General features: G+C 43.6%; 1 protein-coding gene across 1 annotated transcript; it reads left to right on the top strand.

Moving 5' to 3' along the window:
• Positions 1-3,757: 3,757 nt before the first annotated feature.
• On the top strand, positions 3,758-18,489 carry LOC110004907 (substance-P receptor-like). Its single transcript, XM_065965882.1, has 7 exons — positions 3,758-4,229; positions 6,801-6,976; positions 8,409-8,603; positions 12,653-12,803; positions 12,940-13,136; positions 13,258-13,357; positions 14,168-18,489. The coding sequence occupies exons 1-7, from the start codon at positions 4,005-4,007 to the stop codon at positions 14,348-14,350; spliced, it is 1,227 nt and encodes a 408-aa protein (XP_065821954.1). The 5' UTR covers positions 3,758-4,004; the 3' UTR covers positions 14,351-18,489.
• The last annotated feature ends 8,356 nt before the right edge of the window (positions 18,490-26,845 follow it).

The raw sequence follows: 26,845 nt of genomic DNA on the forward strand, positions 1-26,845 counted from the left end.
GAAGCTTCAGTGTTTATCCAGCTCTGCATGGGTCTGTAAACCTTTCTGTGTTCTAACCTCTCTCCATTTTTTCAAAAGCATCTCCAATATTGATCCTAGTTTGAGCACGTTTCTGCTCGTGGAGCTTATTAGAAACATGCAGAGGCTTTTTAGGTCGGGTACAATCACTTCTATCTGAACCACTTCTCTTGACCGCTTCCATCGCTGCAACACCTGTTGACCTGATAACTGCTCTCATATCTGGGAAACCGAAGGGGCGTCCAAAACGGCCGTGTGGGGGGGTCTTAAAACCACCTACCTTCTCTGGTCCAAACAAATCCAGAGCATTCAGGAGCAGAATCTAAAGTTAGAAGGAGGACATACTGGCTGCTGCATTGTTGTCAGAGAAGCCAGCACTTCAACATAGCATGTTTCCTTAATGATCAGAGAGTAAGATACCTTTATCATCTCACTCACAGCTCACTGATTGGTGCTTTAAGAAAACACACTTATACCAGAGTGTAAAAAAACCTGACATATAGCACTGTTCTAGTCTTAATCATTAATCACATTCACACACTGATGGATACGCCTTCAGAAGCAATTTGAGGTTCAGCGTCACTCCAAGGACACTTTGACATGACGACTGTTGGAGCTTTTGATTGAAAGATGATCGACTGAGCTGAGGCGGGTTTTAAACCTCCTGACAAACCGTTACACCGCGCCCACCTGTCAATCAGGTCAGCTACACGCCTTATTGTGAATAACTCTTATCCTTCATCAAATCAAAACTGATGAGTCATCAAAACATTCACCCCCCGTACAGTGTGTGTCCATCCAGACATGAGCTAATCACACCTATTTGGTTTTTGAACCAGGCTGTAAACATGTTCATCTCTGCTGTAAAAACAGGCTTTTTAGAATGGGTGTGTATGTGACTTCCTGTTCTTCTATAGCCAGCCTCTAGTGGACACTCCAGGAACTGCAGGATTTTTGCATTTCAGCATCGGCTTCATTTTTAAACACCGGAGGTTTCTGCTTGGTTTATACACGTTCATGAATCATTTCTTCAAGCTGGTTTAAAATGATTTCAGTGCACAAAAGTCAGAAAAACGTGAAACCTTACAACCAAAGATGTTTTTTCTTTCTGTTCTTTAAACCTCGGCACACCGACCAAGTCTGTTACACATGTGGAAGTGAGTCAGAGTGATCTATTTGGAAATATAAATCATTCATTAATAGTATTACATGCCTACATGTTTATGCTAATTAGCATAGCACAGCACATTAAGGTTAATAAGATCCCTATCACAGAAGGTTATGAAAATATATGTAATAATTACTCATGAATTCATACTGGTGATTCACTCTGACCTTGTGCAATAATAATGTTATATTAATGTTATATTAATGTTATATTAATGTTATATTAATGTTATATTAATGTTATATTAATGTTATATTAATGTTATATTAATGTTATATTATGTCTATCAAACCACTTTGTGCAATAACACGTCAGATTTTATGTACACTGAATACTCTAAACTCTAAACACAGCGTTTCTTCTGTGGAGCTGCCAGTTCACCTATTTCTCATCTCACTGTCTCTCTCTCTCTCTCTCTCTTTCTCTCTCTCTTCACTCTGCTCCTCTCTCTCTCTCTCTCTCTCTCTCTCTCTTTCTCTCTCTCTTCACTCTGCTCCTCTCTCTCTCTCTCTCTCTCTCTCTCTCTCTTCACCCTGCTCCTCTCTCTCTCTCTCTCTCTCTCTCTCTCTCTTTCTCTCTCTCTTCACTCTGCTCCTCTCTCTCTCTCTCTCTCTCTCTCTCTCTCTTTCTCTCTCTCTTCACCCTGCTCCTCTCTCTCTCTCTCTTTCTCTTCACCCTGCTCCTCTCTCTCTCTCTCTCTCTCTTCACTCTGCTCCTCTCTCTCTCTCTCTTCACCCTGCTCCTCTCTCTCTCTCTCTCTCTCTCTCTCTCTCTCTCTCTTCACTCTGCTCCTCTCTCTCTCTCTCTCTTCACCCTGCTCCTCTCTCTCTCTCTCTTCACTCTGCTCCTCTCTCTCTCTCTCTGTCTTCACTCTGCTCCTCTCTCTCTCTCTCTTCACCCTGCTCCTCTCTCTCTCTCTCTTCACCCTGCTCCTCTCTCTCTCTCTCTCTCTCTCTCTCTCTCTTCACCCTGCTCCTCTCTCTCCTCTCTTCACCCTGCTCCTCTCTCTCTCTCTCTCTCTCTCTCTCTCTCTCTCTCTCTTCACTCTGCTCCTCTCTCGCTCTCTCTTCACCCTGCTCCTCTCTCTCGCTCTCTCTTCACCCTGCTCCTCTCTCTCTCTCTCTTTCTCTCTCTCTTCACTCTGCTCCTCTCTCTCTCTCTCTCTCTCTCTTCACCCTGCTCCTCTCTCTCTCTCTCTCTCTTTCTCTCTCTCTTCACTCTGCTCCTCTCTCTCTCTCTCTCTCTCTTCACCCTGCTCCTCTCTCTCTCTCTCTCTCTCTTCACCCTGCTCCTCTCTCTCTCTCTCTCTCTCTCTCTTCACCCTGCTCCTCTCTCTCTCTCTCTCTCTCTTCACCCTGCTCCTCTCTCTCTCTCTCTCTCTCTCTCTCTCTTCACCCTGCTCCTCTCTCTCTCTCTCTCTCTCTTCACCCTGCTCCTCTCTCTCTCTCTCTCTCTCTCTTCACCCTGCTCCTCTCTCTCTCTCTCTCTCTTCACCTTGCTCCTCTCTCTCTCTCTCTCGTCACTTTGCTCCTCTCTCTCTCTCTCTCTCTCATCACTCTGCTCCTCTCTCTCTCTCTCTTCACCCTGCTCCTCTCTCTCTCTCGCTCTCTTCACCCTGCTCCTCTCTCTCTCTCTCTCTCTCGTCACTTTGCTCCTCTCTCTCTCTCTTCACCCTGCTCCTCTCTCTCTCTCGCTCTCTTCACTCTGCTCCTCTCTCTCTCTCTCTCTCTCTCTCTCTCTTCACCCTGCTCCTCTCTCTCTCTCTCTCTCTCTCTCTTCACTCTGCTTCTCTCTCGCTTTCTTCACCCTGCTCCTCTCTCTCTCTCTCTCTCTCTCTCTCTCTCTCTTCACCCTGCTCCTCTCTCTCTCTCTCTCTCTCTCTCTCTCTCTTCACCCTGCTCCTCTCTCTCTCTCTGAGACAAACTCAACAAACTAAATGGATAACAAAACACACAACTGTGTTTATTTTGTTGTGCAGAAAATTAACTAATTTCACAAACAGGTAGTTTGTTTTCATGAACATGTTGAACTTGTGCAACTGACTGTTAATAAAAGACATATTGATATATATCGAGTATCGCCATTCAGTGAAAAAATATCGAGATATGAGTTTTGGTCGCCCAGCCCTAGTATCTATCTATTTTTTGTACATTTTAATTTTTTCTTTTTTTTGTTATTTAAATTGTGTACTGTGGTCACGTTTTGCTTTCTTTGCTCTTTGCTGCTGTAACACAGTTGTGGGATGAATAAAGGATTATCTTATCTTATGAAGAAACGCAATTATGTGTCATTAAAACAACATTACAGCTTTACAAACCACTTAATAACTGTTCATATAGCAGGACATGATAATCCATCACATTACATAAAGCACCTCATAAATCATCGAATTGACCCAGAGCAGGTCTCACTAATCCCGCTGAGGTGGTATTAGAAGGTCCGGATAAATGATGTTTTGGTCTCAGGGTCATGCGGAGTGATTTAGAGACGCTGATACCGGACAGACGAAACCGGGACTAATCATAGTGAAGGGGGGGGGGGGGGGGTGGTGTTAGTGGGAGGCAGCGGAGAGGGGGGTTAAACAGCCTGAAGAATGAGCGGGTGCCGAGCTGCGTCCTACGTGTTGGTGCGGTGATTCCTCTTTTACGCGCGTCTTCACGGTGCGTAAAAACCGATTCAGCGGGAAAGAAAACTAAAGAATAGAGAAAGAGGCGTTTATGAATTTTCACAAAGAGCTTCTTCTTTGGCTTCTTTGGCTGAATACGCGCCAGTAATAGGACACGATTCTATTTTTAACAACAGTCAACTCGCCAAAACGATGGACCCTCTGTTCAACGGCACCGACCTGAACCCCGTTAACGAGACGGACGTGTACGGTAACGGCAGCGACGGCTTCAACCAGTTCATCCAGCCGGTGTGGCAGATCACACTGTGGGCTGTGGCTTACTGCAGCATCGTGGCGGTGTCCGTGGTCGGTAACGTGGTGGTCATTTGGATTATTCTCGCGCATAAACGCATGAGGACCGTCACCAACTACTTCCTGGTAAATATGCACGCAGGTGTGAGGCTCTCTGGGAAACTTTTAAACTCTTTGACTTGTGTTTGAGAGATTCTGCAGGTTGAGGTTTGATCAGATGTAACCAGTGTGTCTTGTTATTTGATGGTTTTGATTCTCCTCATGCACACATCAGCTCCATCAGGATGATGAACTGCATCCATCTTTAATTTAAAGCACGTTCTCTATTCATCAGAAAAACAAATGCAGGGGGGGGGGGGGTCAAGCCTTTTGTTTCACTCAGCGGTTTCATATCTGAAACGAGTACTTCCTGTTCCAAGGGGCATCCTGTTGAAACATGGCGTTCATTCAGTTCATGGTATCTGCAGGAAGAGAACATTTCAGCTCTTCTGTTTTGAACTGTTCTCAGGATTTATAAGAAAACGTGTCGTTTGAGAAGCTCTCACGTTTGGATCCGTAAAGGCCGAGCTGCTGAATGTAGAGGAGGACAAAGTTCAATGTTTCCCTCTGAGATGATGTTGGAAGAAAGACAAGAAGAGACGAGTTCTCGTCTGATTGATGGAGGTCAGATGGTCAGAGGGAAGTAGACCTAAGATAGACTTGGAGATAAGAATACATCCATGTTTAAGAAGTCCATCCAACACATGCAGACAACAAACAGTGACGAGTGAGGGATGAACCTCAGAGCTCCGTGAGACTGAGAGTCCAGTAATTTAATTTAAAACCTGTTCTCTATTCATCAGAAAAGCAAATAAATGAACAGTATTGACTTCCTGCCACATGTCTGAGCCAATTAAGATAATTAATGAAATCAAGTCAACTCTGCAGAATCCTGCAGGGAAAAAGATTCTTTTCACCTGTTTGAAGAAAACTGATGAGACATGAAAACATCAAATCGATGAAGTCTACACACACACTTTGTGATCATCCAACATCTCCACATGATGCTCAAGAGAAAGTAGTGCAGAGTCCAGAACACTGAAACATTCACATCAGGGTTCAGCTGGTTTCTCTCTTTTATCAGTGAAACATGTTTTATTGATTCTTAATTTGGTCTTAAAGTTAAAGAGAGTATCCACACCTGGACTCAGTCTCCTCCTGACCCTGACACTGAAATCACGGTCTCAAGACCACTTTTTGAAGGTGTTTTTGAAAATCTCGGTCTCAGACTTGTCGGCCTCCAGATTTAAAATCAAGACCACCACTGATGGGCTATCAGCGGTGATTTTAGAGTCTGTTGGGGCCCTTGGCAAGAATGTATTAGGGGCCCCTTCAATCACTTTTATATCTACCAGTGTCCTGACTCTTTTCCTTTTCTTTTTTTTTTACTCCCAGACGGAAAATTCCTCTTAATTTTCCTTCAGTGACATACGTTGGTTTTCACAGGAATAAAACGTGAGATGCTAAGCAGGTCGATGACAGTGAGTGCTGTCAGGTGGAGCCCCATTAGGGGAGTTTCCTACTGTCATTGCAAAATTTGCACATTTTGAGTCACTGCTGTGGTTTGTCAGCTCTCAGGGGGCCCTGAGCTCGCCCACTTTGCCTGTTGACAAGAAGAACCTCTGTGGGTTCAGTCTCGATCCCTAAATGTCTTGGTCTTGACTCGGTCTCGCCCTGCCTTGGTCTTGGTCTTGATATTAAAAAATGAAGCAGAGCCTTCTCCTTCGTCTGTGTGTGCGCTGCAGGCTTTAATGTTTGGCTTTAATGGTTTTGGCTCATGATGTTGGGAGATGCTGCAGATCTATGAACAGGATTAGTTGTGATTGTTAGGACGATGGATTTTTAATGCAGGGAGGGGGGGGGGGGGGGGGGGGGGGTCAAGCCTTTTGTTTCACTCAGCGGTTTCATATCTGAAACGAGTACTTCCTGTTCCAAGGGGCATCCTGTTGAAACATGGCGTTCATTCAGTTCATGGTATCTGCAGGAAGAGAACATTTCAGCTCTTCTGTTTTGAACTGTTCTCAGGATTTATAAGAAAACGTGTCGTTTGAGAAGCTCTCACATTTGGATCCGTAAAGGCCGAGCTGCTGAATGTAGAGGAGGACAAAGTTCAATGTTTCCCTCTGAGATGATGTTGGAAGAAAGACAAGAAGAGACGAGTTCTCGTCTGATTGATGGAGGTCAGATGGTCAGAGGGAAGTAGACCTAAGATAGACTTGGAGATAAGAATACATCCATGTTTAAGTCTGCATGTCAAAGAAGTCCATCCAACACATGCAGACAACAAACAGTGACGAGTGAGGGATGAACCTCAGAGCTCCGTGAGACTGAGAGTCCAGAGCGGGGGAGCTTTGAGACGAGGCGTGCATGTATCAAACATCACCAACTCTTTGACTTGTGTTTGAGAGATTCTGTAGGTTGAAGTTTAATCAGATGTAACCAGTGTGTCGTCTTATTTGATGGTTTTGATTCTCCACATCTGCTCCATCCCTGACTTTCAGATTCAGACAGGATGATGAACTGCATCCATCTTTAATTTAAACCCGTTCTCTATTCATCAGAAAAACAAATAAATGAACAGTATTGACTTCCTGCCACATGTCTGAGTCAATTAAGAGAATTAATGAAATCAAGTCAACTCTCTTCTTTGTCCTGCAGGTGAACTTGGCCTTCGCTGAGGCCGGCATGGCTGCCTTCAACACTGTGATCAACTTCGCCTACTCAGTCCACAACGAGTGGTACTTCGGGCTGGTTTACTGCCGCTTCCACAACTTCTTCCCCATCGCGGCCATCTTTGCCAGCATTTACTCCATGACAGCCATCGCTCTGGACAGGTGTGTTACCTACACAGACGGTTTGATGTTTTCAAGACCTCATTCCGATGTTCTCTTTAAATTGTTCTTTAGAAAAGTGTTGAGAAAAACCTTCATGACGTTGTTCTTAAAGGCTTTATATGTGATTTTTTGATCCAGCAGATGTCGCCCTTGAGCTCCAGCATGAAACCAAAACAACTCGCGCTGCATTGTTGTGTTAGCATGCTAATGCTAGTGATCTTTATTATGCTGGTATCTTCACACTGCATGTAAATTTACCTGAAATGAGCGTGATCTAGAAACACAGTTAAGCAGTGAGTACAGTATGTTATTCTTCTTTTCTCTAGTCCCTCAATTAAACAACTTTTATACACGAGGGGAGGAGTCAGCCGGCCGTCCCGGCGATGTAAACAAAGTGAAGATAGGACTCTGAAAACTCTGAAAGCATCACAGACAGTGGGACTCGGGTGTTACACCCATTGTAGACAGTCATGACTCACAGAGTTATTTTCAGAGGAGATACTTGATTTCTACATTTAAGGGTGAAAAATCACAAATAAAGACTTTAAACAGTGGGATTGTTCTCACCGGTTCTTTAACTTTGAACGCCACATGCTCATGTACTGAAGGCTTGTGCATGTTTTTCCTAATTAGCATAGAGAAATACCAATTTAATGCCCATATAAGGGCATGAGACCACAGCGCCGCATGCACAGAAGTCACACTGGACTTAAAAGAGAAGCCGAGAGACGTCAGGAACGACTGCTGATTGGACGCCAAGTTAGAAACGGAATTTCTAGTGAATGTAGGACCGCTCGATGTTAAAACCCAGACAGGCAGATTTAACGCCATGATACTTTCTCTTGTCAGCAGTAAATACACATAACCACTACAAACAGATTTCAGACAGCACTGTCATCAGGACTCCTTGCAGAGCGGTCGGTGAACGAGGCCTGACGCGTCTCTTATGAACGCGAGCATTATCATAAATCTCTCCGCAGCGCTGACATCTAAATGAGCGTGCGTACCTCGAGGCGAGAGAAGACGGTGCAATAAAGAGGAACCATAATCTAATAGTCAGACTTTTTCATATTTCTGTCTTTTATTGTTTTATGAATAAAAATGAAAAAAAGAGTCTTCGGCCAGAATCTCTCTGAGGCTAAATGAAACATGCTAACATGCTCAGAACGACAAAACAAACAAGTGTTTATCAGGTATAAACGTTACCCACAGACTTCATATATGAAGTGGACGTAATCACCAGAAGTACTTTAAAGCTGCATTCTCTCGAGTGACCAGCAGGGGGAGAATCCTCTGTTTGCAAAAATGAAATCTGTGAAAACAAGCCGACTTCCCAGTGGATTTATTTCATCGTTGAACATTTTCCTGATGAGTTTAAGATGTCATCATGTATATTTTTGTTTCTCAAACTGTGGATGTCTTCCCCGTACAGATACATGGCGATCATCCATCCCCTGCAGCAGAGGCTGACCTCCACAGAGACCCGTGTGGTGATCGCTGTGATCTGGATGCTGGCTCTGATTCTCGCCTTCCCTCAGTACTACTTCTCGTCCACCGCCCTGCTGCCCGGACGCACGGTCTGCTTCATAGACTGGCCCGAGTACGCCGCGCTGGACATCAGGAAGATGTGAGTGACTCGACGTGAGACCTTTCAGACCCCCGATCAGTCTGGAGAAGACAAAAGTGTAGTTTGCAAAACATAAATATTAAAGTTTGAAAGTTATTTTAACATTCTGACCTCTGACCTCTTTAGCCATTTTTACATCTTCGCTTCTGAAAATATGAAAATACCCTATAATGAGAATATGTGTGTTTGTATCAATGCTGCGTGTAGTTGAAGAGAATCTCAATGTGATCTAAAGAGAGGAGAAGAACATCCTGGAGAACAGGAAACATGCAGCAGCAGGTTGATTAGAGCACGGAGATGGTAGAGGTGGCGTGCAGACATTCTATGGTCGTGCAGCCATCACAGGGAATAAAGGTCACCACCCCCTCCCACTGGCCCCTCCCACTGGCCCCTCCCACTGGCTCCAGGTGAATTCTCCTGATTATATCCTGCTGCGTTCTCACATCAGCTCACTCTGACTTTCTGCAGAATAAATACGAGGAGGCTGGAGGAGAAACTCTGAGTGAAGAGAGAAACATTCAGATGTTTGAGTGATCACATGACTTAACTATCTGGACTTTTCTGTGAAGTGTGAAAGCTCTATTATTTTACTTTTTCCCTTAAGATTGAGATTAAAAAGATGGATGAAACCCCCGTCCGGCCGCTTTGGGACGGCAGAAGCATCCACCAGATGTTGAGCAACATGAGCATAAACTAAGTTCTTGTTCAGAGTCGATTAAATTCAATCAGTTATGTTTGGGGCTCCTGGGGGAAATGTCCCGCTTTTTTAGCTGCTTAATTATCCACCATGTTCACCAGCTCGTCTCTAACTGTGTTTAATTAGATGATCAGAGGCGATATGATGGAAGCAGCTGCCTGCAGCAGGAAAAACTAGATTGATGAAGTTTACAGAGAACCAAAACATGAGATGAAGGACAGGAAGTGAGGGCGCTGAGGGTCCATACACGGGAGCTCTTTTTTTTTTTCTTTTTTTTTTCTTTATTTAGAATCACACATTCACAGACATTTGTACATATTGTTAATTTGTGGTTAGACAATAGAGTGATTCCTCTTTTCACATTTTTGTAAATTTATACAGAACAAAATAAATAAAAAATAAAAATAAAAATAAAAATAAAAATAAAAATAAAAATAAAAATAAAAATAATAGAAATAGAACCGAACAAATCAAATAAAAAGACAAATTGTAAGACATGGGGTGATTTTTCAAGACAAATACAAAATCGAAGCATACAGGGTTTCATAACTAAAGTAAAACCAGATTAAACAAAAGAAGGGAGTTGAGTGGAGATATAGGATAGCTGGGGGGCTTTGGAGGCACGACATGATGTTTTTTTTATTTATTTAATCAGGAAAGAAACTCATTGAGATTAAAAATCTCTTTTTCATGAGTGTCCTGGCCAAGACAGGCAGCAAAACATTTACAGAGTTTCACACGGACAACGAGCAGCCAATCTTGCAAATACCAAAATACATTAGACATTAAAAAACACAAATAACAAAATCTGAACAGCAAAATGTTTGTCAAAAATCATCCACAAATACATCAGGAAGAACATCTACAGCCTGATGTATCCACCTCCAAGTCATTTACCTTCCTCTTAAAGGCTTTATATGTGATGTTTTGATCCAGCAGATGTCGCCCTTGAGCACCAGCATGAAACCAAAACAACTCGCGCTGCATTGTTGTGTTAGCATGCTAATGCTAGCGATCTTTATTCTGCTGGTATCTTCACACTGCATGTAAATTTACCTGAAATGAGCGTGATCTAGAAACACAGTTAAGCAGTGAGTACAGTATGTTATTCTTCTTTTCTCTAGTCCCTCAATTAAACAACTTTTATACACGAGGGGAGGAGTCAGCCGGCCGTCCAGGCGATGTAAACAAAGTGAAGATAGGACTCTGAAGGAGCAGCAAACTTAAAGGCCAGTTCAGATGTAAAAAAAAAAACACTGCTAAGATCCAAGATGGTGGACGAGGCGACAGAGTCTTTTGCCTTTATATGAGTGCAACACCTGATTGGACGTATTCACAGAATAAACGATCAAGTAAGAAAGACAAAACCTGAGAGATGGAAATGTTTTGAAGCAGCTTCATTACCAGATTTCATCACCGGCCGACTTATATAAACATCGCCACCCCCGCGCCCCCTCCCGCTTTCTGAATATTTCCTGCTGCGTTCACACATCACCTCACCCCGACTTCACACGTACATTTTACTCTGAAAAACTTGTTAAAACTTGAGGTGGTCTCTGAGACAGTTTTTCTGGAAATAACTGCACACTGGCAGCTGATATGTAAAATATGTGGCAGCCTGTATCATCCCGAGCTTCCCACGTTTTATCCTGCAGCAGCAGCAACACCTCCTTTGTTGTTAATAAGGTCGGATCTGTCGCCCGCCCCGTGCTGGACTGAATACCTGCCGCTGCAGGGAGGAAGCAGTCTGACTGAACCAGCGTCATCATCACTTCCTGTGGGATTAATTTTGTAAATGAAAAGCCTGCAGCTGAAATGACTCCTGTTCAGGTGATGAATCCGTCCATTAAGATCGTTCTCTGCTTGATTTCTTCTGGAAATTTCTGCAAACGCTAAAAGAGGAAACGAGCATTTCAATGAATTTGCGTTCTAAATTTAATATCTTCTCATCACCCCTGAGTGCCTCCTGATTGCTCTCTCACTCTCTGCGCTGATTAAAGCATCTTTTATTTAGTGGCCTTTATTTCCTACTCTGCTATTCGCAGGGATGGAGATGAGGGTTCTCTTCCATGTTGGTGTGTGTGCTCCAGTTTGTGTGTGTGTGCATATAAATGAATGTAAACATGAAGCCCATGATCCGAGGGAGGACGGGCAGCAGACAGCGCCCTGTTGGCAGAGGCCTAATATATTCATAGAGGCAGCAGACCAAATATTATGAGACTGCTGCGTTACTGCCAATAACTGTGTGTCATACACCGTGACCAAGCAGCAGTGAAAACCAGCGGTGAAGAAAACTTAGTCCATTCATCATGTTCCTCACTCCAGGATTTTTATGAATACTAAATAGTTTTGTATTAATCCAGAAGAAATCCTCATTCCACAGCTGGAAAACTGGCTCAACTCCCGTCCACTTAAAGTCTTTATATGTGATTTTTTGATCCAGCAGATGTCACTCTTGAGCACCAGCATGAAGCCAAAACAACTCGCGCTGCATTGTTGTGTTAGCATGCTAATGCTAGTGATCTTTATTATGCTGGTATCTTCACACTGCATGTAAATTTACCTGAAATGAGCGTGATCTAGAAACACAGTTAAGCAGTGAGTACAGTATGTTATTCTTCTTTTCTCTAGTCCCTCAATTAAACAACTTTTATACACGAGGGGAGGAGTCAGCCGGCCGTCCAGGCGATGTAAACAAAGTGAAGATAGGACTCTGAAAACTCTGAAAACATCACAGACAGTGGGACTCGGGTGTTACACCCATTGTAGACAGTCATGACTCACAGAGTTATTTTCAGAGGATATACGTGATTTCTACATTTAAGTGTGAAAAATCACATTTAAAGCCTTTAAAGTGTTTCTCTTGTCTCCTGCAGTCTCAGATCGTTAACCTCAGTGTTCGACCACATTAAGGCCCTGACACACCGAGGAGAGTGTCGGCTGCCCCGTCCTTGTTGCATGAGCGGTAGTCGTTCTATTTTTTGGCTGTGCGTCCGGCTCCATCGCTGCCGTTGGACTTAATCTTCCTTTTTCCATTTCCCATCTGCATAGCTGTCCCAAGAGTCAGAGTTTTGGCATATTTGACATGTTGTTTTTTGAAGGAGTAAAACATTTTGAACAAAATATTTGCAAGCCATCTCCCGCTCCCTGTGTCTCTCCACCAATCAGTGGGGCTGCTGTCTGCAGGGAGAGGAGTCTCCCTCATGTCAGTTTGAATCTCCTGAACCTCCCCCCCCCCCCCCCGTTGTTGCTTTTACCAGTTACGCTGAGAGCGCCCTCGCAAACTACTTCCTGATGAGCTCATAGACTGAATATTTGATTTTGATTGTTATCACCGTCTCTCTTTTCTTAGATACTACGTGTGTGTGACACTGCTGATCTACTTCGTGCCACTTTGCATCATGGGATGTGCGTACACGACCGTGGGCGTGACCCTGTGGGCGAGTGCGATCCCCGGGGACTCGTCTGAGCGCTACAAAGAACAGCTTATCGCCAAACGGAAGGTGAAGCTCTGCAGCCTCTTTCACTCATCACTCCACTGTTAAATTTGATGGCTTTATAATCCCCCCTCAAAAAACTTAGCAGCTTATTTTAAAGCCGCCGTCGCCGCCGTCTCCTCCTTTTGTTTTTCTGTGGCAGGTGGTGAAGATGATGATAGTGGTGGTGTGTACTTTCGCTGTCTGCTGGCTGCCCTATCACATCTACTTCCTGCTGCACCAGTTCTTCCCTGATTGGTTCGAGCAGCGCTACATCCAGCAGGTGTACCTCGCCGTCATGTGGCTGGCCATGAGCTCCACCATGTACAACCCCGTCATCTACTACTGCCTCAACAGCAGGTAGGAAGTTTTTGTATGTGTGTTAATCCGAGTCTCTATGACACGTGTAGCGATCTCTTCCTGTGTCTGTGTTTGTGTCTGTAACCCCTCCTCTTGTGGAATCTGTGCCATCCACTTGCAGGTTCCGAGCCGGTTTCCAGCAGGTGTTTTGTTGTTGTTGCGCTCCGACCGTCGCCAAGGAGGAGCTGGAGCTGAAGTCACCGCGCTACCTGCAGACCCAGGTGTGTTCTCCGGGGTTCAGAGCACATTCTCCTTTCTGTTGGATTTAAGTAATGTTCGTGATCATTTATGTTCTTCAGGGTTAGAACATTAGCTGTTTTTGAAAACTCAGAGGCGAAGCTGCAAACTCTGTTCCTCCTGCACCAGCGTTATCGTTCGACGCAGTTGAAGAAGAAGAACTACCAACTGTTTTAACTTCTAGTCTCCGCCTTAGCTTGTTTGTGTACTAGCAACGTAAAAAAAAAAAGGCGTCCAAAGTAGTCTGCCTGTTCTGGCTGATCTTCATTTCTCCTGCTCTTTGCCCATGTCTTCAGATTTGTTGTACTCGACTGGAGAAGGCAACAAAAATGGCTCAAACTTCCAAATAGGGACTCTTTAATTTAATCACAAACCCACATGCATGTAGTCTGCAGCTAGCTAGTCGACAGCTAGCCTATCGCACCTGTTAGTATGATAAGCTCGGCTAGCTAAGCAACAGCCGCAACCTTGAGATTGATTGACACATGAACAGACGAATCAGTATTGAACTTTGACTCGTGGTGCTAAATGCTCACAGCCACCAGAAGTCCACGCCCACTGCAGGACTTCTCTGCTGGAGAATATTACATTTATTGTCATGGAAAAGACGATCATTTAGCATGCTAGCACAAGCTAACCGCTGTTTGGCGGCTGCCTGTCCAACAGAAAGCTGACCAGCTCTGCGTCGCTCTTCATCCCAAGCCGCTCCTTAAACGCCAAAAATCTGCTGACTCTACTTTTAATGTCGTCTTCTGTGAGTTCTTCTTTTAACCCGACCATCTTTCTGTTTTCAGGTGAGTATATTTCGAGCCAGCCGGATGGAGACGGTCGTTTCCACGTCCATCCCTCCTGCGGCGTCAGAGCAGACGAGGAGCGAGCTGCCGTCCTACACCTATCACAGCGAGGCTCATGTCGCGTCCAACGGCTCCGGCTCAGAGGCGTTCACCAAGAGCCTCAACAGTTCCAGTCCTCAGTAGAGCAGACTCAGTCGGGGTGTTGTGTGTTTATTTGACGGGCCGGGACTGAACGCTCGCCGTCACCCTTCAGGAGGAGGTCGGGTTCGGACGCCCTGAGAAACACTGTTGACCTGATGAAAGCTTTTCTTCAGTTCTGATTTGTTGGTCTAAGCAGTCAGCAGAGATCATGCCTGGATCATTACTGGGCGGAGAACGTTACAGCTGTGGTACATTTACTCAAAGTAGGCCTATATGTTCTTTGTTGGATATATCTCGTCGCTTTATATGTGATTTTTCACCCTTAAATGTAGAAATCAAGTACATCCTCTGAAAATAACTCTGTGAGTCATGACTGTCTACAATGGGTGTAACACCCGAGTCCCACTGTCTGTTGTTTAATTAAAAAAGTTGTTTAATTGAGGGACTAGAGAAAAGAAGAATAACATCCTGTACTCACTGCTTAACTGTGTTTCTAGATCACGCTCATTTCAGGTAAATTTACATGCAGTGTGAAGATACCAGCATAATAAAGATCACTAGCATTAGCATGCTAACACAACAATGCAGCGCGAGTTGTTTTGGTTTCATGCTGGAGCTCAAGGGCGACATCTGCTGGATCAAAAAATCACATATAAAGCCTTTAACTTTTCTGCCTGCTTTCCTTTCCTGGGGTCCATTCTCACTTTTCAGGACTCTCTGAGTCGTTGGCGATCCAACCAAACCTCTCGCATGATTTCATTTACCATAACGTCCGCTGTATAACACGCACGTTCAATACTTTTCAAAAAATGCTTTTGTCCTTTATACCAGTGCGACCAGTATACCAGTATCAAATGCAGAGACATGCACTGTCATGACCACGAGTGCAGCCACCATCACCCACCGTACGCCACCGTAAAAAATTGAATTGAATTCACTGTGCAAGCAGCTACTGAACATAGCATGCTCGGAAGTCTGTACTTCAAAAACAATCGTCACTGCAGGCTGAGAGCTCGACTAGCATACGGGAAGCTAGCAGGATCACAAACTCCCCCTGGTGGACACAGAGGGTACTGAGGTCTCCTCCAAACGTAGGCAGGTATTTTTGAAAACTGAGGGTTTTTCTGTGCATTTTGGGCTTTGGTACGCAAACGTAAAAAAAAGTCTGATTAGTTATTGTCATCACTGGACCGCACTGTAAGGGGGGTGGATATTTTTTTAAAACGACTTCGTTTTGATTTTTAAAACGGTACCAGTTATCCAGCTGTTTATTAAACCACATTTTCTCTAAACAAAAGCTGGCATAAAATGTCCTTTACAAAAATGTTTGAAATCAGAACAATTTTTGATTGAAATTTGGAACTGATCAGAGAATAATCAACAAAATCGATCATTAGGAAGACATTCATGCCAGCTCTTTATAAACACACTTTTTCAGCCTTGGTTTAGGCCTAAAGGACATACTTATTTCGATGCCAAAAAACTACAGAAGGTCAATAACAGCATTTAAAATCTGCAGAGGCGCTGTCAGTTGCTTTATATAATTCAAAATTTTTCCACTTTTTGGAAAATATCCTGAGGATTTTTGCAGGCAGCGTACCTCTCTAGAGCTAAAATACTGTTAACAGAGTTAACAGCTGACCTGATTGACAGGTGGGCGCTGTGTAACGGTTTGTCAGGAGGCTTAAAACCTGCCTCAGCTCCAGCTCTCAGCCTGTCGTTAGGTTGACTGAAAGTTAGACTGAGACAGCATTTCCAACATGGCGGCTGCTGCTGATGAGACTCCAGCGTGCACAAACCCTGAGGTCGCAGAGAAAGTTCTAAACCAGCTTCATCGGTCCCGGATATTTCCAGCTGGAATTGTCGGAATATGTGGAATATGTTGACCTGGCTTCGTGGTACCTGATACCCCTCGGGGTGTTCGATGTCCACAATGTTAAAGTTTCCATCTTTAAAGCATGTAGCGCTGCTGCAGGCCGACGCTCGCTACCGGACAAGTTTTTAACTTTTTGTGCGTCAAACCCCCAAAAATCTGTTGAACAAAAATCAAGGCCCTAGGTTTCGAGAACTCTCCTGACAGGTTAAAAAAAACAGATCCTCTGAAGCTCTGCAGTCGACCTCACACTCGCCGGTTTCATTATTCTAACATGTTTGCGGCTCTGTCACATGACCGTCGGCGTACTCGAGCCGGTTTTGGAAAGCGAGATCCCCCACTTCCCCTCGGCAACAGTGTCACGTCAAGTCGAGTTTGTGACGCCGTGTTTGTGCTGTGTGGAAACAGACCAATGAATCCTGTGTGTGTGTGTGTGTGAGAATGTGTGTGTGTGTGTGTGTGTGTGTGTGTGTGTGTGTGTGTGTGTGTATGTGTGTGTGTGTGTGTGTGTGTGTGTGTGTGTGTGTGTGTGTGTGTGTGTGTGTGTGTGTGTGTGTGTGTGTGTGTGGAGGTAGCACCTGTTGGCTGGGATTAGCCCCTTGTTTTGACAATGTGTGGAGCAGGCGGGTCACAGGGCAGCTAAATATAGAGGACGAGGAGGACGGAGACGCATATAGAGGGATTGATGAAGAGCTGAAGGAAAGAAAGGGAACGGAAAACATCGACCACGGCGAGAACGCGGTGTGCTGAAATGTGTCTCTTTAGATGCCGGGGGAGGAACGATGCTATTTAAACCTCACAGACAACAGCTGCAGTCCAACACACGGCTCTGTTTACCTGTCACACTGATCCAGGACACAGGAAGTGTGTGAGGACTAAATACAGCCATGTGCTGGTACAGAGGCATTTATTAGTCGCCATGGTTACCACAGATTCTCTGCTGATGTGTTGTCTTGTGGTCATTTTCAGATTCAAGCAGCAGCTTTTATGTGAATATCTCTGGTCGCTCGTCTCGTCCGCAGTCGAGTCCAACACGACTCTCCGCTCGTCAAACGATTTGAACCGCAATGCATGATGGTATATATTGCTTCTATAAAGAACAAACCATGTGACGTATTTTTGTAGGCCAACCCGGAAGTAGCATCACCATGGGGTCTAACCAGAATTCTCCTCTGGGATGTTTTCATTGGATTTTGGATCATTGCAGAAAACAATCTCTGTGTTAAACGCACGTTTCTGAAGCGTAGGCGTTTTGTTCAGCAGGATAATCTTCACAGATGAACGCCATCTTTATGATGTTTGAAGAGTTAATGCGGCCGACAGAAGTAAAAAGCTAACGTTATGCTACAAGCTAACTACACCACGGTGAGATGATTGTGACATCACTAGCGTTATGCTTCAGACGATCTCCGATAAACTAATCCACGTAGCTTAATAAATAGTTTACTAACATAATATTCACCTGAACCTAAAGATTAAACCTACAGGAGACATCTCCGACTAGTGAGAGAGTTCCCGCCCTCTGTGTCCGGCGTGATGACCTTTAATGTCCCCGACAACCACTGTAGTCACATTTAGCCGCTTGTTAGCAACCGCCTTTTTAAAGACGAGTAAAAACTTCAAACTTCACTAGTGGAGGTATTACCTAACGTAGTTTATGTGCTCTAACAAAACACCAACATCTCTTCAGCTTGTGTTAACCACAGACCTTATTTCAGGAGTCTAACCACAAACACATTCAAAATCCCCGTTGACTTTTAGACGTTAGACCCCATGGCGCTCAAATGCTAACTTACTTCCTGGTTTTAGGACTCATTCCTGTGGCGCTCTATATGTGACCATTCGTTGTACGTTACTTTTCACGATGCATTGTGGGCAGGGTCCAAAATTAGCACCCTACAGGCGCCGAGCGCGGGTCGACTTTCCGCTTGGCGACTTCATTTCTAAGGGCGGGGAAATATTCATACTGTGAAGCTGCAGCTCATCGGCTCGTGGTGGCGTGCACAAACGTGTTCCTCGACAGAACGCCGTGTTCCTCGTTCAGTTGACCGTGAAGCGATCCGTGCACAAGCTGCAGTAACAACATGTTCATTATAATAAAACGATGATTCATCCTCATGTATGATGTAAATATATAACTTTTATCTTTAATGGTGATGTCATAGAGGTCGTGACCTTTGTGTCTCTGAAGCTTCATGAAGAAACGCATGCACAATAAAACGTGTTTTATATTTGTAAAGTCTGTTTGACCACTCAAGTGTTTTCTTCTTTATTGTTTTAATAAATCTGATGTTATTCTGTAACGGAGGCAGCAGGTGGTCGTCTCTTTATTTTTATTATTTTATTGTACACCAAGTTTCAGTTATAATTCTTTATTTACCGAATCAGACCAATGAACTCAAATTAGATCCAATTAAATGTTTACAACATGAGGTGTAAGGGGGGGAGGGGGCGTGAGATGCATTCAGGTTCTCCTCAGATAATCCCAGTTTCTGAGTTGTGACAACAACATGGACGCTGTGAAGAAGAAGTGTGTATGTTTCTGTTAGGAGTAAACTGCTGGGCGCCTAACTTTTTCTAAGTTGTTGTCCCGATTTGAGCAGGTGTTGATTTTCCGCATTTTACAACTCGGAAACTCGTTTTTCCCGATGTGTCCGACACCACTTAGTGAGCATCTGCCCTGTTATGACTTGTTAACATCTGATTTGTGTCTTCAGGATTGATATTTTCTCCTCAGTGCTCTGATCCTCCTCTTGACGGATCCTTTAAAAGAGAAACAGGACACAAAGCTGCTGCTCACATGCCACAGAGGAACAGCTCCATCTAGCTGCCAAACCCCCAAACTGCACCCTGAATACATATCAGAGACAGAAAATCAACAATAAGCATCCCAAACAAGCTTCAGCTTTCTAATGGTCACTTCCAGGTCAAAGGTCAGAAACACCCAATGAGAGTACAGCCCTCTAACTAGAGTCTCCTTTAAGAATAAAAAAACAGATTATGGTTCCTAAAGGACGTTTACATCACACTGGAGGAGCTGTGACGGATATCTTGGAGGTCGTTTCTCCCTCACAGAGAAGGGGGACCCTCAGCTGTGTTTATGGACTCTGTGTGATACAAAGTGAGGAATGAAGACCCTTATGGATCCCCCTCCTCCTGACAGGAAGGCATGATAAGGGCAGAAGAAAAAAACATGAAAGCTGCTGTTTAGACATTCAGCTGTCTGCAAGTTCAGACTGAAGTCTCTACACGAACAGAAGGAATCAATGAGTGAATGAGATTTAAAATATTAATGTCAGTGTTTGAGTTGAACAGGTTTTCAGGATTTTTTTGTAAATCTCCAAGGATGTAACGTTGTGGATATCTCCCACATAAGTTTCTGACATTGTACCGAAAAACATCTTGCTTCTTCTTACTGTCCTCCCTCACTATGTTTGTACGTCGACTCTTGCGAAAAAAATCACCACACAAGATATTAACTTGTGCACATTATAATGAAAGGAGCAGTCTGTAACTCTGACCCCTAGGGTTTAAAATGGGTACTGCAGTCTAAATTCTAAACATTGTAGAGAGCTGTCTCTCCCCCCTCCAATATTGATCCTAGTTTGAGCACGTTTCTGCTCGTGGAGCTTATTAGAAACATGCAGAGGCTTTTTAGGTCGGGTACAATCACTTCTATCTGAACCACTTCTCTTGACCGCTTCCATCACTGCAACACCTGTTGACCTGATAACTGCTCTCATATCTGACAAACCGAGGGGCGTCCAAAACGGCCGTGTGGGGGCGTGTCTTAAAAGCGCCTACCTTCTCTGGTCCAAACAAATCCAAAGCATTCAGGAGCAGAATCTAAAGTTAGAAGGAGGACATACTGGCTGCTGCATTGTTGTCAGAGAAGCCAGCACTTCAACATACCATGTTTCCTTAATGATCAGAGAGTAAGATACCTTTATCATTTCAGATCTTACTGATTGTTGTTGTTTTTACTTTTTAGGACCTTAGCTGCTCCGCAGGTTTCACCTTTTTTTGAAAGAAAAGAAAAAAGAAACCAGGAGGGGGCAGTGTAAAAACAAAATGTACCTCAATCAGTATTAAATGTTCTCCACAGAGGACAGAACAGAGACCAAGATTTTGATTTCTGTCCAAAGTTAGAAGACTTTTATTTGGTAAACTTTCCTCCTGTTAGTATGAATTTCCATGAAATTCATTCATCTTGGTAACATTGTGTAATGTATTATTCAAGTCTGTCTACCACCTGTTAGCACTCTTACTTTTGGATGTCTGAAGCTGTAAACTTATATGGGTGAAGCACCTAAATTGTAGCAGCTCTTTACTTGTGTAGGAGCCAACCATATGTTGTCAACAACTGTTAGACAAAGAGTCTACATCTGTTAGTATACAAATCAGTGTCATGTCATCTTTATTGTTTTATGGTGATGTACCCAAATAGAAAGGAATGTGTGGGTTGCACCTTTTAACAGAATATAAGCAGCACTGTGAACACTGTTACTTTGTCAGCACTTTGTCAGTCAGCAAATTGTAAGCAAACTTGGTGAAGTTGTCTGACCTCGGCCGATTAAATGGTGTTCTAATCTCCAGTCTGTTTCACGAGTTCTTCATTGGATTTATACAAACAGAAACAACCCCCACCTAACACCTCCCACAAACAAAACCTTTTCAGTTTAATACACGAGCGGACATTATGTTTCTCTTATCTCTGACCCGTTTATTAAATGCATGTTTATGATGGGATCTAAATACTGATTGGCTCTCATGACACAGCATTAAGGTGATTGGTCACTTATCATTATTATCGTTAGCTCTGATTAGGGCTGCACAATAAATCTTTATTTTAAGATTATCGCTAAGAGCTTTCACATTAAACACATGCAAAGGTCTGCAGTAATCTCATGTTCTGTTAGCCTGCTCTCTCACCACTTTCATGCAGAAACCGTTGATTGTTCGCCCGCCGGGAGTAACGTCTCCACGCCACTTTGTCGCCACTCCACGCCATGTTGGAGAATCTCAAAGTTAACACAGAAACCGCCAACAGATCAGCTGATCGCTCTTCCTTTCATAACCGTCTGACACAAAACCTGCTGTTCTGTTTCCATTGTGGATTCATAAAATCTGAAACAAGGTCTCAGTCAGATTTTGGAGCCGTGTCAAACCGATGCTCGAACGCTTTAACGTCTCAGTTTCCCACAGATCATGGGGACAATGTGACGTCTGTCTGCTGCAGCTATGTGAATACTCTGGCCTGAAATCACGCCGAGTTCTGTTTTAGAAAGAGAGTCATATCATTAATTAATTTAGGAAACAGAACCTTAAATAAAGTGTAAAGAGCTTATTCTGAATGACTGAAAATCTTTTCGTGGAGACTGAGTCCAAGCTAACGACTGAGGCTCTGTCCGACACAGTGGTGTTTGAGCTACATGCTAACATCAACATGCTAACATCAACATGCTAACATCAGCATGCTAACATCAACATGCTAACAAGCTGAAGGTTTTTTCCTAAGGCTTATTTTGGACTTGTCATGCCTTTAATGAGAGATAGGACAGTGGATCGAGGAGAGAGGGTGGGAGGTGACATGCGGGAGGGGAGCCACAGGTCGGATTCAAACCGAGGCCGTAGGCTTGGAGGACTATGGCCTCCGTACGTGGGTCGTGTACACTAACCATTAGGCTACGCCCCCCTCCCCTCCCAGAGTTTTGCAGTTTTAATATCCGCCATGTTAATCATCTTTGTTCAGGAGAACAGCTGCTAATTAGAACTTAATAAAAACCACAGTTCAGTCTGATGGTGAGGTCATCAGTTTTGCAGGTGTGTTGGTCGACGTCACACTCGGGGTAAGAAATCCAGAGAGAATGAGAATGGGGCAACATCTTCATAAAAGCATGCTTGATAACCGCTTAGCGTCCATCACAACACAGTTAATGTTAGCGTTAATATGAACGCTCATCCTGAACACATATCATCCTGAGGTAAGGAGGTATGCAGCACTTGAACAGCGTCTGTTTTCACTCAAAATCAGGGTGTGAAGGTTGATTACTTTCAGGGATATCCCGGGAAGGTACCCACCCCACTGACTGACAAAAAGAAAATGTATTCCTGATAGTGCAGGTGAATGTTTAGCAAGCGGGAGAGCACTGAGAAACAATCAAGTGCTATAACAATATTTCCAAGCCGACCGTGTTGCTCTTGCACTCGTGCTTGTGGATATTTCGGCGCATTTTGACCCCCGTACATCAGCTCCTCTGTGTTTTAAGGAGGCGTTGCAGGGCGGAGCTGACATTTTAAACCAGCTTGTTGCAGAAAAATGATGCATATTAAAAAAAATAAATTAAAAAAAAGTTACAACAAAATGTCAGTTCTGTGAATATTTCCTCTTTTTCTCTGAATTTTATTTTTAGTTGGTGCTGCTTTTAACTCGTATTCAGGCTCGAGCGTGTGATGAGGTGTCACACGCTGATCTTGCTTCATTTCACTGCTCACATGTCACATGAGTAAAATTTAAAAAAAAAAAAAAAGTGCCCATTTTTTACAAAATACCTTCCTGACTTTCACACCCAACCTCGAACGGATCAACATAAAAAATCTTGAGATGTGAGAGTGAAGATGTTGTCCAGTGTGAGCTGCAGTGTTTGAACTACAGAGACATTTTTGAGACGGTAGCCAAGGCCCCCAACAACTCTGGACTTTACACCTCTGGACTTTCTGCAGCGTAAATCGTTTTAAAATGTGTTCCACTTGTAGGCAGCGTGGGAAATTTAATCATATTAAAAGTGGATTAAGCAAACATACATGTGTTGCTTTGGGCGCTTTAGGACAAAATATAATAAAATCTTTATAATAAATCAGACATACTTTATTGATGAGACCCCGGGGGGGGGGGGGGGGTGGAACAGGCCGTACTGTTGCTAGGGAATATAGAATTGCACAATTATAAAAAGATGTACAAGAATCTGTGAAGATGAGTTGAACTTAAAAGGAGGCGGAGGGGAAAAAAAACATTTAAGCCCTATCTCCTAAATTGTACTTTTTATACTTTCTCTTCCCAGTTATCTTCCAACCATTCCACTTTCTGCGACCCCCAACACAGGACACGCACGTACGCAATCAAGCTATCCAAACACACACACTTAGACACACCGCTCGCTTCTGTGTTGCCTGGTTTTTTATCATCGGGTGCCACCCCAAAATCCTTAACTCTGATTAACGTTTTGTCGTGTCAGAGGTTGGACTCCACCATTAGGCGGGCTCGCAGCCAGCAGGCGGTTCATAGTTTTCAGTGAGCAGATTTAAATTGTGACTTTAGACGTACAAACTTTTTGGAGTCCTTCATGAATGAATCTTAGAAGACGTTTAAGTCGCCGTTATCTTGTGTTACTTGGAAGTCGATGTGAGTAGTGCAGACAGAAGGGGTGAATAAACGCTCTTTGACAAAAACTAAAGGCCCCCCCCTGCACAAGTCAGAGCCCCAGCTGGGCCCCCCCAGTCCAAAAAGTCTGGACACACCCCTGCCTTCATGTAATAAGACTGAAGATACTGAGGTTTAATACTGAGATCTGGAGTTTTGAAGAAGTTAAAACCAAAAAGGGCTTTCGTACTTTCTTGGTCAGAAGTTTCATTTCCCATAAGTTTCACATATGTTCTATATGAGAAATTAAAACATAAGTGAGTCAGTATACATCAGGACAGAAACACATGATGCCGTGTTAAAGCCGGTCATTATAAAAGGAAGCTCAAGGCCCTTTACAGTCAAGACTTCCTTTTTATGAAACGCCACCATCAGCGTTTAGGAAGGAAGACATGTGAGGAGAACTATAGCCAGCACATAAAAAAAAACAAAAAACAAATGTTGCCTTTGAAGGGTACAGTGATGTTAGGTTTAAAGATTTCACAGAGCAGTCAGATGAGGGGCTGCGGTGGCCGCTGCTCTGTGGGCCTTATGTCCCTCTAATACGTATGAAGGGATCATGTGCACGCTCCGTGATAGAGACCCTCTTCATCGCACAAATCCACCAAATCCATGAATAAAGATGGATGAGGCACAGCGGTCGATGGTTGTACAATTTTTTTATTTTCTGGAGACATGTCCAGCAGCTACATTTGATAACTTCTAAAAGAGGCTCCTTTCTGTTCTCCATCCAACGGGGGGAATGTTTGGCATGACGGAGAGTGATCTTCAGAGGTCATATTTACACAAACACCAATCAGGCGGCACGCTGCAGTGCAACGTGATCAATAAAAGTGAGAACGGGGTTTCCTTATTGGACATTTAGGAGGCAAACAGTTGGCCGTATGCTCGTCACTTCTTTGGCATGTAATTTTTGTCGACATTAATGGTGCCCAGAGGATGTATCCTTAATACTGATGACCGTCTGACTTTACTTCTCGCACCACCAGTGAACTGTCTCAACTTTCTGATAAATGAGCACGAACAGCTTTAATTTATATTTATCATTTTTCACAGAAAATAAAAAGTCCTTTCTCTCTCTAAGAGAACGAAAGTTATCTAAACGCCTCCTGTAAGATCCCTTAATGACACTTAGCGAGCTATAACTGTTACGCCGAGCAAAACAGCACAGTACAGTAACTCCGCTGTTCCTCTCCCTCCAGTTTCTGCTCACATCAGATTTAAAACTCTGCTGCTCGCTTACAAAACAGACACAGAAACGTCTCCTCCTTACTTTAACTCTCTGATCCAGGTCTACACTCCCTCCCCCCCACTACGCTCTGACAATGAAAGGCGTCTGATCCAACCTTCACAACAGGGTCCAAAGTCTCTGACTAGACTCTTCTCCTCTGTCGCCCCCCGGTGGTGGAATGAACTTCCAAACTCCATTTGATCTGTAGAGTCCCTCTGCACCTTTAAGAAAAAGCTAAAGACCCAGCTCTTTATGACCACCTACCACCTTCATGATGAAGATGATGACGACGTTATTCAGGTTGGCTTTGATGCTGATAAGAACTCTCATGAGTAGCTCTCATAGGTGCTCTGCCCCTGGTCACTTCCTGTCAACACCTCTGGTCACTTCCTGTCAGCACCTCTGGTCACTTCCTGTCAGCACCTGTGTGTCCAATCAGACTTAAAGCTGTTTGTTTGCACTTACTGACGTCTCCTCCTCTCTTGATCCTTGCTTGTTTCGTTCTCACTCTCTGATGTTCGTCACTTTGGATAAAAGTGTCTGATAAATATATTAGAGTATTGTAGCATCTAGCACATTTATGCTAAGCTAAGCTAACAGTCAATGACTATGCCTTTAAATAGGTTTCATCAATCATGGAGAGATGACTGATTTATCTTTACGTAGAGAAGGAATAAAGATCAATACAGTTTTTGTGTCTAGTGTGAAGCTCTGAGCTGTAAGTTAGCCTAGCTTAGCATCAACACTTGATGAGATGCGGAAAATTAGGGAAAAAAACAACCTGACCCTGTTAAGGCTTAAATAAACTTTATATAAAGTATATCATAGAGCATCAAAGGGGCTTGCTGTTGGATTTTGTAACCCTTCAAAAAGCCGGGCTAGCTGTTGCAAATTTTAGTGTATTTATGCTAAGCTAAGCTAACTGACTCCCAGCTGGACCTTGATATTTGGCGCACAACCCTGTGCGTTTCACTAAGTTGTCCTTGTGTAGAGAAGGAATTTAGGATCTTTACAGTTTATGTGTCTGTGTGTTGAATTAGTTAGCGTAGCTTAGCATCAACACTTGATGAAAGGCGTAAAGTAAGCCAAAAAGCCAGCACAACTTGACCCTGTTAAGTCTTAAATAAACATTGTATAAAGTGGCCCGCGCTCGCTTGCTGTGAATGCTTTGATCGGACATTAAAGGCTGGTCCTGATGACGCAGAGAAAAACGTTTTTAAGTGTGATATTGTTTGGGAGTGATCCCCGAGGTCTCATGGTGAGGCGAGCTTAAAAAATGGACAATGTCAAAGACGAAAGTTAAGACAAAGAGGGTGGCTCAGAGGAAGCCAGTGTTGAAGATGTTCAGGGTCAGCTCAGGACCGTTGGAGCGTTGAGGTGAAGGAAACAGGAATTGGTGTTGATTAACAAAATGATGGCTTCAGTTCAGAAATGGCTCCCAGGCAGCGAAAAAAAACTGATCTGAGAGGGAACCAGGCAAGTTTATTGCCAGGGGTTTCAAGGATCTTCTGACGCAAACAGGAATGAATCCAACAAGATCAAATATTAATTGTTATTTCTAGGAATTTCAAGGATCTTCAGATGCAAACAGGAATCACCCAACAAGATCAAATATAAGTGGTTCATCTGGTGCCACAATTCCTGGATGCTGTAAAATCAAGGTTTTAGGGTTTTTGTTATCAAACTGTTTCTTTCAATACCGTCTTTGTTGAAGAACTCTGGGCTTTAAAGGTGCTGTGCAAGTCAAATCATGTTTATTTATCTTTTCATTTTATAACAAGTTAATGATGTTTTTTCTAGAATTCCAGAAACTTAGAGAATCCTTAGTTGTCCTCGTCACTAAACCGTTTTATTTTCCCCCTCCTTCTTTGATTGTGAGCTACTCAGAGATAGAAGGATTAGTTTGACCACATGGCTCTGCAATAAAAGTGTTGTTATTCAAACATCTAGCAGATGATAAAAGCTGTCTTGTGATTCATTGAATTCCTTTCCTTTCTCTCCTTTTTGGTTTCC

The sequence above is a fragment of the Labrus bergylta genome, chromosome 17 (assembly GCF_963930695.1).
Source record: "Labrus bergylta chromosome 17, fLabBer1.1, whole genome shotgun sequence".
Classification (NCBI taxonomy): domain Eukaryota; kingdom Metazoa; phylum Chordata; class Actinopteri; order Labriformes; family Labridae; genus Labrus; species Labrus bergylta.

Bases quoted from the DNA above. Each gene is read 5' to 3' on its own strand.
- LOC110004907 (XM_065965882.1), top strand. From the start codon at position 4,005: ATGGACCCTCTGTTCAACGGCACCGACCTGAACCCCGTTAACGAGACG. The intron at 12,804-12,939 runs GTGAAGCTCTGC...TTTCTGTGGCAG, and splicing joins AGCTTATCGCCAAACGGAAG to GTGGTGAAGATGATGATAGT. The intron at 13,358-14,167 runs GTGTGTTCTCCG...TTCTGTTTTCAG, and splicing joins CGCGCTACCTGCAGACCCAG to GTGAGTATATTTCGAGCCAG.